Source organism: Microcebus murinus, chromosome 6 (genome assembly GCF_040939455.1).
Source record: "Microcebus murinus isolate Inina chromosome 6, M.murinus_Inina_mat1.0, whole genome shotgun sequence".
Taxonomy (NCBI): Eukaryota; Metazoa; Chordata; class Mammalia; order Primates; family Cheirogaleidae; genus Microcebus; species Microcebus murinus.
In genome coordinates, this window is record NC_134109.1 from 50223625 (window position 1) to 50237422 (window position 13798).

General features: G+C 31.5%; 1 protein-coding gene across 2 annotated transcripts in view; it reads left to right on the plus strand.

Annotated features, from left to right (window-relative positions):
- The window catches only part of MDGA2 (MAM domain containing glycosylphosphatidylinositol anchor 2), a 777981-nt gene that overhangs the window by 687764 nt on the left and 76419 nt on the right, over positions 1 to 13798 (plus strand). For both annotated transcript variants that reach the window (XM_076004050.1, XM_012746557.2), the window contains one exon: positions 10058 to 10206. In XM_076004050.1, the coding sequence (XP_075860165.1) occupies positions 10058 to 10206 (149 nt within the window). The remainder of the gene's footprint in view (positions 1 to 10057; positions 10207 to 13798) is intronic.

Consider the following 13798-nt stretch of genomic DNA (forward strand, 5'->3'; position numbering starts at 1 on the left):
TTTGCAGAAGCAAGAGAGGGAAAAGGCATGGATGAGTGAGCAAGGCTTCTTTTTATAAATGAGTCTTGCCATAAATCCCATAAAGCTTATTTACATTTTCCACTTGTGTATTTTCTTCATAAAAATGCTTTAAATATATTATTACAAATTTATCAATTCATAAAGCAAATTTATGTATTTGTTGAAAGTATTGTTCTAGTCATTGGATGTTTTTTAAATGATGCTAAAATTTATTATTTCAAATTTTTCTAGATTGAAAATAGGAGTACTAGTTTGCTACACATGTTTTAAACAAAATCATTTTTGTGAGTGAGAAACCTGTTTATTTCACGGTTTTATTTTGAAAAGTCATAACCAAAAAAGAAATAATGACATTGTAATCAAAGAAACTGTACCTTATGTCTAAACAGATTTAAAGGCTTTCTATATAGATCCCAGTGATTTGTGAAGATTGACAATACCAATAGTTTTATTGCTTAACCAATCAATATACCTGCTCTCCAGGGCTATAATTTCTAAGGAAGCTCTTCAGTGCTGAAGTGTGGTTACTGGGCAGTCTGCATTAGTGTGGTTTGCACAGGTGACTCCAACAGGAGAAAATGAATTCACATAAGGGATAAACAAAACCAGTTGTGCTGAAATTTTAAAATAATATCTGGATGGTGACTGATCATTTAAAAAAATTAGTTGTCCCCACGTGGGAAGACACAGTATCAATAAATACTTCTCTGTCTCAAGCACTAAGACTCTTGATCTAAATGATTTAGCTAGGTTATAAATTGTTACATCTGGCATTTGTTTTTAAAATGAACTCTAAACAATCTTTAAGTAAGATGTTGTCATTGACTTCACAGTTATATTATTTAGTTGTTATCTTTTTATTTCCTGCATACATATTGACAAGTTATCATTGTTGAGACAATTTTTGATAGCATTCATTTTTATTGTTGCTGTGACATTTATCTTAATTCTAAGATATTTTTATTAGATACAATATATCCTTTCATTAAGTGCTATTTATATGTTTAATATTTTTTATTCATTCTTCAAATTAATTTATCACCATTTAAGCCAAATAAGAATGGGTAGAACCTATCAAATTGGTAATCATTTTTGTATTACTTTAAAAAACTTACCACTTTTAATGTGATAAGGCTTAATATTAAATGCCATACAACTTAATAATAAGTAACATAGATGAGTACAATGATTTTTTTTAAATGGTTTCTTTGATTTCACAGAATTAAAACTTTGTATTCTCAAAGTACTCTTTATGCCCTCATTTTCATGACAGTAACTTTTACATGGCTTTGGATGAAAAAAAAAAATAAGCTTTTAGAAAGATAGAACCTAGAGAGGTAATTCTACACTCCTTTTTTTGGATGAGATGCATAAAGTCATTTTCCACCTCAGAGACCCTAGTGTCCATTCAGTTTCTGAAGATTGAAAATTCAGGAGTCTACTCTCAGTGTCCAGTCAGAGGACAGGTGCTGATCAGTTGCTTCTGTGCAATCACCTTTTACTTCATCTGCTTTTCTTCATTCCTCAAACCACATGTATTTTTATTTTTATAGGCAGTATCTTCCTACTGGTTTCCTGCCTGGGACTTTTCATCCACTCAGTCCATTTTCTTCTTTCCCAGAAGTTATTGTTATAAAATATAAAGTGAATTTACATCATTTCCCTGATTAAAAATTTAGGAGCATCCCCATTTCTATAAAAGCATTTCTTTTCTTTTCTTTCTTTCTTTCTTTCTTTCTTTCTTTCTTTTTTTTTTTTTTTTTTTGTTTTCTTTTGTTGTTTACTATGACTCAATATTCATTAATTTTAAGAAAAAGGAATTCTGGTTCCTATGATTGCATGCTCTTTCACACCATGGAGAAATGACAAAGAGCTGCATATATTTTTAATTGCACGTTATAATTACCAGAATGTCATATATAGCCCACTGCCTTAACCAGTCTATTTATCTAAACACAATGTGACTCTGACTTCAAAATCACTTGACTATATTGATTAGTTTCTACTAAAATTACATACAGGCTGAGAGCTGTGATTCCCATGATTTTTAGAAGGCTTTTTATTTAATATCAGTGCATATCAGTGTTTGTTTTAAGTTTGGCAGAATTTCTGTATTTATTGTTGTATTAATCAATACACAATTTACACAACTGAGAAGTTTTATATTAGGTCTTATTATTGTTGATACTTTGCAAGTGTGTTTTTTGTGAAATTATTTCGTTACTACCATTTTGATTATTATTTTCAACTTTGCTTTCACTGAGTTCTTTTCACACTAGGAAATAAAAATCAGTGGTTCCACTATAAAATCTCTTCTTCCACTTACATGAGTACTGGTTAAAATAATTTTAGAATAACTGGACTATAGAGTAGGTATTCAACATCTTAGCATATCAAGCAGGATGCTTCACAAATAAGCACTGACCTATTTTTCTCTTGTCTTATTCATGCACTTGCACTGTGTCAGCTATTGTAGTAAAAGCTAATGATACTATCCCTGTTCTTCAGAAGCTTGTAGAGAAAATGGGCACTGCATGTTATAACCACACCAGATCCTATAGTTACTTCTCCAATACCTATATTATATTCATTTTTCTCCACCTAAGGTGATACTTTATTTTTTCCCTTCTTTGTCCTTCTGTGAGCCAACCTTGTCTATCTGCAGAATTTATCCTCCTTTCAGATCAATAAAAATGTCAGACATTTCCACCATGAAGCTATCCTTCATTCCAATAGACAGTATTCATTATTCTTTCATGGAAGGCTCTATGGTATTTGTTTACATTTCTCCATTGTATGACTTCAATCATGTTAAGTATGCTATTTATAAATTCTATTTCATGTTTCTATTATCTGAAACCTAATCTTTCTATTTATTTGCCATATTAGTCACTCACAGTGAACATTTTCTTATGTGTTTGTAATGTTGGATTTTGAATTCATATTCATTGGGATTTGGAACAATTTGATTTGAAGGAATGCTCTGCACCCAGTTGACAGTACATCTTTAAAGACCAATTTGACATTGGCTCTTCTCAAGCAGTCCAGTGATGTCACTAGCCAATGGTTTTTTATGTTAATGTGAATATTTTTGTTATCTTCCTTTACTGGTGAGAGGCAATATTTTCCTACTATACCCCATATCTGAGAATATAGCTTTTACAGATTTTTTTTTTAATGTTGTAGCTTCATTTCCAACTTCTCATGTTGCAGTGGCCTATTAACCTTATCTCCTTGAGCCTAAAAATCCAAGGGTACAAAGACCAACACTCTCTCTTTTTTTTTTCCTCCCCAAACTCTTATTCAGTGCCTTTTTTTCAGTTCTGTTTTTTAATCCCTGGGGAATTCCCTTTTTTGCTTGCAAGCTTAAGTATACATCTGCAAAGATGTTTGTTATAATTCCATCTAGAATTTCTAGATAAAAACTGTGAATTTGTTCATGTTTTAGTGACCCTTTCATACTAGCAAATATATCAGAATTTGTTGTTGTGTGTGAGTTTTTATTTTCCATATTTTGCAGTCTGGGACAAAATGGGCTTGTTTTATTTATCCATATTTTGTGAGCACCTCCTAGGAAAGTGATATGCATTAATTACTTAATATCTCTTCTATGAAGTGAAAAACGAACAGATATCCCTCACATATGCAAACATGTCCTATAAATCATTTTCTAAACCAAATTTAGCTAGTTTAAATTTATCTTCGTATAGTCTATTTTCCAAAATGTGAATTGCTTTCAAAAGCAGCATATGTGGTCCTGACCACTATTATACACTTTTTCTTTGTTTTTATTTCAAAAACTGTATTGACTTTACTAAAATCAATTCATCTAGCCGAGCACATTTTAAGTGTCCTTAATGCGAATGGTAATGATTTTTATTTTATGCTTGTGGTTTATGCATAAAATTGTTTTTGAAACCTCAATATGATCATTTTCAAAAGCTTTTTGAAAAATAAAATACCTGTACTCTTGTATAAATCTATGCAATATTTTGAACAACATACATATTTTCTATCTATAAATTTTAAGAATATTTTAAAATAGAAGATGTTTATATATAATCATATACAACAAATCTAAAAATTACTTCTCAATTTAGATAATGAATACAGTTTTAGGTCAGTTAATCTGAAAAGATTTAAACTAAAACAACACTGTATAAAAATAAAACTAGAATGTAACAAAATAAGAAAATTGTCTTGATATTTGATATGCTTACTGGGGGAAAAAAAAGGAAAATGCCTGCAGTATAAAAAAAAAAGAAGAAATTATGAATTCTTTCCCTGTTCAACCAGTAGATGTCATGTTTGGATGTCCAAGCCCAGATTATTATAAAGATATTTCCTTTGTTTACTGTGTGTTTTTTACTATTGAGTGTGTACACGTTAAATATGATTGTCTCTGAAACCCGAGAAGAAAATTAAGTGTGTACTTTTTTTACATTTTAAGATGCAGTTCTCAAATGAAATCAAGAAGCATTTTACTTTTCTAAGGTTTTTCCAACAGAGGTTCAGTACAAAGTATGCTCTGAGACATAAGCAAGCATATCTATATTTAACAATAACTGCTAAAAATTATTTCTGATCAGTACTTATTGCTGATCAATACTATTTATATACTACCTTAAAACCTTTTTATACCTTTAATTCTAAAGTAGTATAATTATTCACCTGAAATAAAACTTTTTAAGAAAAAATTTCATGATTCAGATTCAAATTTGCAATGACTCTTATTGTATTTGATTATTTATTTATATTATCTTCCATATCCAATCTGTACTTAATATCTTTCTCTGTAATATGAGACATTGGAATAATCTCTAATGTATTTTCTAATCCAACACACCATGAAAAAATATTACATATAATTTACCCAATGCTGATAAAATTAAGTATTTTAGGCAGGGTGTGGTGATGCACACCTGTAGTCCCGGCTACTCAGTAGGGTGGGGTGGGAGGATCACCTGAGGCCAGGGGTTTGAGTCCAGCCTAGGCATCTTAGAGAGACCCAATCTTCAAAGCAAAAACATATTTAAACAAATATATTGGAAAGCCTTTGTAATAGTCTCTGATTAAATATAAAGATGATGATTGAATTTTTCAGTAAAATTTGATGTATTTATAATATTTAAATGAGGTCTAGATTGGAACTTAATTTCTTTACTACCTTGAAAATAGATCTTGATAAACAAATTCATATTATTCACAAGGTCATGAAGATCTGTGTTTTAACTTCTGAATGAAACTATTTCTGTAACTTAAAAGGTATTCTTTTAAATAATGATCTTACTGTCATAATGGCAATTTGTACTTATGTCATACAGCCAGTTACTAGCCTGACAGTCAAGAAAGTCGCCTATACTAGGATGTCTACTTTCTGAAATGCTCGGAGTATGCTATACTGTCATCATTCTATTTGCCTTCACTCCACCCCCATCACTTGACACCTCTCAGTCTTGCTGCTGTCATCCTTCAAGGAGGGAGATCAAAGAGATGTTTCTTATAACTTTAGAATTAATTTTGATTTCTTTTGTTAATGTATTTGGAGATAATTTTAGGAGAAAAATTTCAGCTTTTTAAAAACATTTCAATATGTATGGCCTACATTTCCTTGCATCAGAATAACCTAGGGTATTTGTAAAATATCTGTCTTAGAAACATATTCATATTTATATATGCTAAATTTGGGGAAACATTATTCTTTATAATAACTGCATGGCTTTTCAAGAGGAATACTTCTATAATGTCATGAGATAATTTAAAAGTGCTGGTTCCTCTCTCTCCGCATCCACGCCAGCATTTGTTATTTGGAGACTTTTTGATAAAGGCCATTCTCACTGGAGTTAAGTGATATCTCATTGTAGTTTTGATTTGCATTTCCCTGATGATTAGAGATGATGAGCAGTTTTTCATATGTTTGTTGGCCATTCTTCTGTCTTCTTTAGAAAAGTTTCTGTCAAGTCCTTTGCCCACTTTTTAATAGGGTTATTTGATTTTTTTCTTCTTGATTTTCGTGAGTTCTAAGTATATTCTAGTTATCAGTCCCTTATCGGATGCATAGGATGCAAAAATTTTCTCCCATTCTGTAGGCTGTCTGTTTACTTTCATGACTATTTCTTTGGCTGTGCAGAAGCTTTGTAGTTTGATCATGTCCCATTTATTTATTTTTGTTGCTGCTGTGATTGCCTTTGGGGACTTCTTCATAAACTCTTTGCCTAGGCCGATGTCTAGGAGAGTGTTTCCAACTTTTTCCTCTAGAATTCTAATAGTTTCATACCTTAGGTTTAAGTCTGTTATCCAGCGTGAGTTGATTTTTGTGAGAGGTGAAAGGTGTGGGTCCTGTTTTAGCCTTCTACAGGTGGCTATCCAGTTTTCCCAGAACCATTTATTGAAAAGGAATTCTTTTCCCCAGCGTATGTTTTTGTCTGCTTTGTCAAAGATTAGATGGCTATATGAGGATGGTTTTATATCAGGATTCTCAGATCTGTTCCACTGGTCCATATTCCTATTTTTGTGCCAATACCATATTGATTTAATTACTACAGCTTTGTAGTATAGTTTGATATCTGACAAATTAATGCCTCCCATTTTGTTTTTGTTGCCTAGAATTGCTTTTGATATTCGGGGTCTTCTTTGGTTCCATACGAAGCGTAAAATTATTTTTTCTATATCTGTGAAGAATGCTGATGGGATTTTAATAGGTATTGCATTGAATCTGTAGATCAGTTTGGGTAGTATAGACATTTTGATGATGTTGAGTCTGCCAATCCACGAGCATGGTATGGATTTCCATCTGTTTACATCCTCTGACACTCCTACACTGCTGGTGGGACTGCAAACTAGTTCAACCTCTGTGGAAAGCAATATGGAGATACCTTAAAGTGATACAAGTGAATCTACCATTTGATCCAGCAGTCCCATTGCTGGGCATCTACCCAAATGATCCAATGACACTCTACAAAAAAGACACCTGCACTCGAATGTTTATAGCAGCACAATTCATAATTGCAAGGCTGTGGAAACAGCCCAAGTGCCCATCAATCCAAAAATGGATTAATAAAATGTGGTATATGTATACCATGGAGTACTATTCAGCTCTAAGAAACAATGGTGACATAGCACATCTTATCTTTTCCTGGTTAGAGCTGGAACCCATACTATTAAGTGAAGTTTCCCAAGAATGGAAAAACAAGCACCACATATACTCACCAGCACATTGGTATTAACTGAACAGCACCTAAGTGGTCACATAGGTACTACAGTAATAGGGTATTGGGCAGGTGGGAGGGGGGGCGGGTATATACATATATAATGAGTGAGATATGCACCATCTGGGGGATGGTCATGCTGGAGACTCAGACTTGTGGGGGGAGGGGGGAAATAGGCATTTATTGAAACCTTAAAATCTGTACCCCTATAATATGCCGAAATAAAAAAAAAAAAGAAGTGCTGGTTCCTCAATATTTAAACCATAGTTAATCTAAAATTAGTTAACATATTAAATCCAATTTGACAGTTGGCAAACGTTTTACTGCACCCTACAAATTCAGGACTGTGAAACATACTTTAATGGTCATCTTGTAGTCAGCTACTCATCTCAACCTAATAAATGGCTATTTATATATTGAGTAAATACCTCTAGTGAGGGGAAAGTCAGTCTATTGAGGTGGAGCATTTCATATTCAGAGATCTTTGGTAGAACATTTCTAAGTCAAAATATGTATACTTTTGTTATGCAATCACTGGTCTTCATCTTGTTTCATAGATCTGCTAACATTTAGTCTGATTTTTTTAGTATGATTTTCTTTCTCTATGATAGATTTTCAGCTCTTAGGAAACTCCATTTGCCTACTTTTGAGAGATACTCCTTTTCCATGCTAAATAGCCCCTCACTGTGACTTTATTCTCTCCTTGTTTCTCTTTAAATTAATGAATGCTTCATTCATTTTATTAAGAATATGTTACTTAGAACAAATATAAGTTTCCTCCTTTGTTAAATGACAAAAACAACCCCTAATCTCCATTAAAAAAACAAAACACTAGACTCTCACCTCCCTAATTCAATATAGATACTACTCTAGTGAAAACACTCTGGATTTGTATTTCTCACCTAAGCAGCCCATTAGTTTTTTGTAAGTATTGTATGCTTATTTTCAATTTAAACCCCTAGCTCCTTGTCTCATTTACTACTAAATTCAACTCCTCAATTTTATTTTGAGCAATTTTGTTTTAAATACAAATTGTCAAGAGTGTTTTGAGTATTGCGTCTTTCATTCAGTATATTGTTTTCTTCTCATCTGAACTTTGCTCTTAAGTATTGTGAACATAAATTTGTGCTATCATTTAGTAATAAATAAAAATATCATATAAGATAAAAGCAGAAAATAAATGAAAGTGATAGCTCTTTTATAAAAACCCCTTTTATGAGGAATTCTTTGTATAGACTTCATAATCCATTTTCAATTTAACTGAATGAATATTCATATAAAATTTTAAAACATGCATAGAATTTTGATGTAGGAAACTTTGCCAAATGTTACCGAAATTGAAATATTTAATTCAATGTATTTAATTTTACTAGTAAACCTGTCAAATATTAAATTCAGTTCATTTACCATCACTGGTGAAACTCTTAAGGGTAACAGAGACCATCATTTATATTCTTAGTGTTCAAAATCCACCCTTTAATTATCTGATATAAATGTATCTGGATTAGCTCTTCTGTAACCCTTAGATGACAGTGGCTAATGATAAATAAATAAGAAAAGCAAGTAAAAGAAGTTCTTCCATACAGTGAAAAACACATAAGGACATTGAGTATTTAATATAATTTAAAAGAAGAAAAAACAGAAAAAGGTGCTGAATGAGTGATGATAAATATACAACTTTTCAATGTATCCAGTGTGACTTGCAAAGAACTGTAAAGCTATTTGCAAAGTCTAAGAAATGTAATCAATTTCCATTAGGAATGAGGCCACACCTCCTCTGTTATTATATCCCTAATTGTATCCCTAGTACACTACTTGGCATTGAATTGGCTTTCACTAAATATTATTGAATTATTAAGTAAATATGCTATTGGTAATGAAAAATATCTATATTGCAGAATGTTGGGAAGTTTGATCTATAATTCCAAATGGTCTGCATAGATTTCACTTTGGCAATTAAAAAAAACTGAGATGGTTTATATATGTATATACACTATATGCACTTCACATATCCTGAAAATCTAAATCAAACCTCCTTTTTTCATTGGCCAGGTCTTTTGTTAAATTATTGTTTTAAGTTTTAAGTTCAACGATATTGACCAAAGTATAGATAATACAAACACAAATTTTCAATTTCACTAATTTTTTTTTTAAAGAGTTGATCACTCACTGATATATGCCTTTTGACCTCTAGGATACCACATTTTGGTTTTCTCCTTTTACTGGTGGTTCCATCTTAGGCCTAGTTCATGTCTCCTTCCATAACTCTAAACATTGAATTATCCCAGTGAGTGGTCAGACTTTTATCATCTATATCTACTTACACTCCCTTGGTGATCTCACCAGTATCATGACTTAAATTTAAATTCTATCTGTATGCCTATGGGGAGCAAGATTATATCTCCAGTTCTGACCTCTCCTTTATTCCAAACTGGTTATTTCCCACAGCATACTTGATGTCTTCATTTAGATCACTCAAATTGTTTAAAAATTACTTCCTGATCTTCTCCCCCAAATTTGAAACTCCCATAGTTTTCCCTTTCAGTTAACAGAAATTCTGTTTTTCCTGCTACTTAGGCCAAAAAGCTTGGAATCACCCTTTATTCTTTTCTTCTCACACTGTTCGTCTGATCAACTGGGAAACAGTCATGCATTTATTCTCAAAACATATTCAGAAAATTGATTGAATTTTAATAATCCAACTTTTCAACAGAACAATTACTTATAAAACCTATAGTATAAAGTGGTAAAAGGGCCAAAGAAAGTAATAAGTATATATAAACTGCAATATGTCATCATTCAAATTGAAGCATGTTTTTTGTTTTCAGGAAAGGCCTATGCTCCAGAATTCTATTATGACACCTACAATCCTGTGTGGCAGAACAGACACCGTGTTTATTCCTACAGTCTACAGTGGACACAAATGAATCCTGATGCAGTGGATCGGATCGTTGCATACCGTTTGGGTATAAGGCAGGTGAGAAATTTTATCACTCTTCTTTTTTTCTTTATAGTCCTCTGTGAAGATTTTGTTGCTACAATTTTTTAATCATTTTGCATGGATTCCAGAATATATTTATATATTTTCATTATATGTATTACTCTATACAAATTATTCTAAAGTACTTAAAAGTCTTTGAAATTAATTTACACACTTTCCACTATGACAATAGACATTTTAAAGCAACATCCTTTGAGCCTTCTGAGACCCTTCATCCTTCATCACTAAATAGCTAAAAAAATTACATTGGTACAATTGCCATAAGAGGTACTTAAGATGTGTTCACACTTACCTATACTGTACCTGTCATGTTTCCTAAGAAGCAGTTCTTACATATTTTTACTTTAAAGGTTCAAGATATAATATATATAGAATATTTTAAAAGTTAATTTAATATGTGTGAAGAATAGAGATACTTTAGTAAAACAGGCAGAGAAAATAAAGCATGATATTTTCCTAAAATGGTGGGTTATGTGGAAAAATTTTATCTTTTTCAAATGAACCAGTGTTAAAGTCTCTTACATTTGTTGATATAAAATGATATTTTTTGAAAGGAAAATTAAGTCTGTTTCTTGTTAGCATATTATCTGGATGACTGTTTCAATATAATCAAACATTTTTGTATATTTATTTGATTACTACATAACCTATTAGTTTTCCTGACAATTTTGTATGTTCCACAGATTTGCAAAGTATGTGTTCCACTTCCTTAACTAAATCACAGAATAACATTTTAAGTTGGGACAGCAGAAAGGACAAAATTTGCTTAGAGAAAGATTGGTCAACCTCCAACTATCCATTCACCTGTTTTATCATAAAACCACTATTTTTCCATCTTACTCACAAGGTTACAATAAAAGACCTTGTAATATACATTATACATTAAGACACATTATAAATTGAATACTCTTAGCCTACCTCTTTAAGAATTTCAGAAGAGTAAAAGAGCTTTTCCTAGTAAAAACATCTTGGCATTCGATAATTACTGCTTTCTTGCCTAAGTGCTTAAGTGTGCACTGGTCATTGATAACAGAAGACCCTGGTAGATCATTCAGAATGTTCCTTTCATAATCCCTTATTTACATTGTTCCCTAGCTAAATCTGAGTAAATCCAAATCCACATCAAAATTGTTCTACTTTTTCTAATTTGATGATTTTATTTGATAGAGAAGTTAAAAACAATAATAAAACGGATTAGCAGTTCTTTCTCTCTCAGTTGATGGACCTATCCCTTTCTTTTTTATTTCCTTTTCTTAACATAGTTAATATTTTTTAAATCTTTCACATATGGAATATTTTGAAGCATTTTTGACTTTACACACCTCACACTTTTTTTTCAAGTCCTAGCCACATTGTTTGGTCATTTTTTTATTATAATACTTTTCAAAAATTTAAAAACCAATGACTAAATTTCTATTTGTAAAATAAAATTGTTTTCTTTAGGTTTCTTTTCTTATTTTATGGTTATAGTTTTATTTGCAATCATATTGTAATAATTTTGTCTTTAGTTTCTCACTTTATTCCTCAGTTATACTTTCTTAGAGTCTCTGAATAACTTCCCATTACTAGTTGAAGGACTGCCTGTTTTAAGTATGTGGAATTTACCCAACCCTGTTCATCATCCCTTTCCTTTACTCTATGTACCTTAAATGCTGTTTCTACCCAAGGTTTCTGTTGTTTATACAAGTCAGAATCCTTCTCTATAAGTCAAATTTAACAGAAAAGTAATTACCATTATAGTCCCTTCACCCTCAAAATAGAAGACAGATTTTAGCAGAGTGAGAATTCCTCCCAAGAGCAATCCAATTAATTAAATCCTTTTCTTGTCCATACCTTGTACTCATTATTAGCAAACTATCTTTTGTAATATCTTTTGCTAGGATTGCCATATCATTTTTCAGTGATAATTTCTCTTTATTTTCCTTTCCTGACATGAACATCTCCTCTAAATTGCAGTCTTTACATTTCTTGATCATAAAACTGGCATATTATTCCCTTATATACAATGACACACATTTCATATTGTGTTGCTCCTTTTGAACAAATTAGTGAGAGCATTTTCTCCTACTTTGCATCTTTAGAATAAATTATATATGTGTACATATGAGTGTATAATTTTTCATTTTCTATGTTTTATTAAAATAATGAATTCCAGACATGTCTGGTTTCTCATTTTAGTAAATTTAGCATCATCATTTTATAACTACATAACCTTGAGTACATTTCTGAACATATCTAAGCCTGGCTTCTTACTCTATAAATTGAAGATTACACCTATCAGGCACTTGGAGTATGAAGTGTATATATCCCCCACTTGTCCTCCAGGCCAGGTACTCTTATCCAGGGCACTCCTTGTACAAACAGTTGTGGCAATTATTATATTAATCTGCCAGGGTTGCATAAAATTTTTTAAAAGGGTATATTTCAAGAGCTTTATATGTCTACTATTTTTGTTATTTTAGCTTTATTTAGTATACTGCATATCCTAACCTTAAGCATTATTTGTAGCCATGATTTTCACAAAGTAATTTCTAGGCATTTTTTCACTATGTGTTATTTTTATTTCGAAACTATTGTTCTCCATAAGATCCATTTTATTGATTCATATTTTTCTCTTCCACTTTAAGTCTTCGTTTAAAGCCTTCTTGATCGGATCAGTAAGTTGGCTGCTAATACTGTTCTTCCCGGGTTTTGTGAGATGCATCCTATCCACTAGAGAAAAATGTATTTCTGGTATTATAATCCATGGTGCAGAAAACAAATCCTTTCCCTTGCTCAATTTCTGAAGCTAACTCTTCACTTGCCATAGCATTCTTTCTTGGGCTTTTGAGTTGTTAAGATATTCTTTTACATTTATAAATAAATGTTCTTTTTATCTTCTAGGGTGTTTTTTTTATGAAACTCTATTCTAATTTGATAATTTTACTCAGATATTATATGTCCCATGGGATAAAAACTTTGATATATCTTTTGGGGAAGTCTCAGTACAGAGTAACAGCCTTGTGCTATTCTACCAATGCGAACAGGAAGGTGCTGTTTGTAGAAGGAGTATAAGAAAAGCAGGGGCATGTATACACACTGTCTTTTTCACACTCAACCCTTGCATGAAAAATCTTTACATACAAAATGGCCTTGATAAGCAACATTTCCTTTGAAAATCCACTTATACACAAAAATTTAGGATGATAAGGCAAAGCATTCTAGATATAACAAAATTGATATAGCTCTTAAAAATACCTATTTAATAATAGTAAATAAAAATATTAATGTAGTAGGTTTCTTTTTATATATTATCTTAGAAAATTTAGATTTTCTCTTCCCCAGGTATCAACATTAAAATATTGACATTGTCTTAGAATATAATCAGATACCAGCATTTAAAAAATCACTCTTGAATTCTTATTATCATTTTAAGGAAGATTTTATATTGCATGCATATGGCCTTTTTAATATCCCAAACTACCTCAGAATCTTAAATCAAAAATTTAAGTCAACTTTGAATATAGTCAACGTAACCCAGATGGTTTAAATAAATCATGTTATTAATACAGCCTAAGCAACATACATT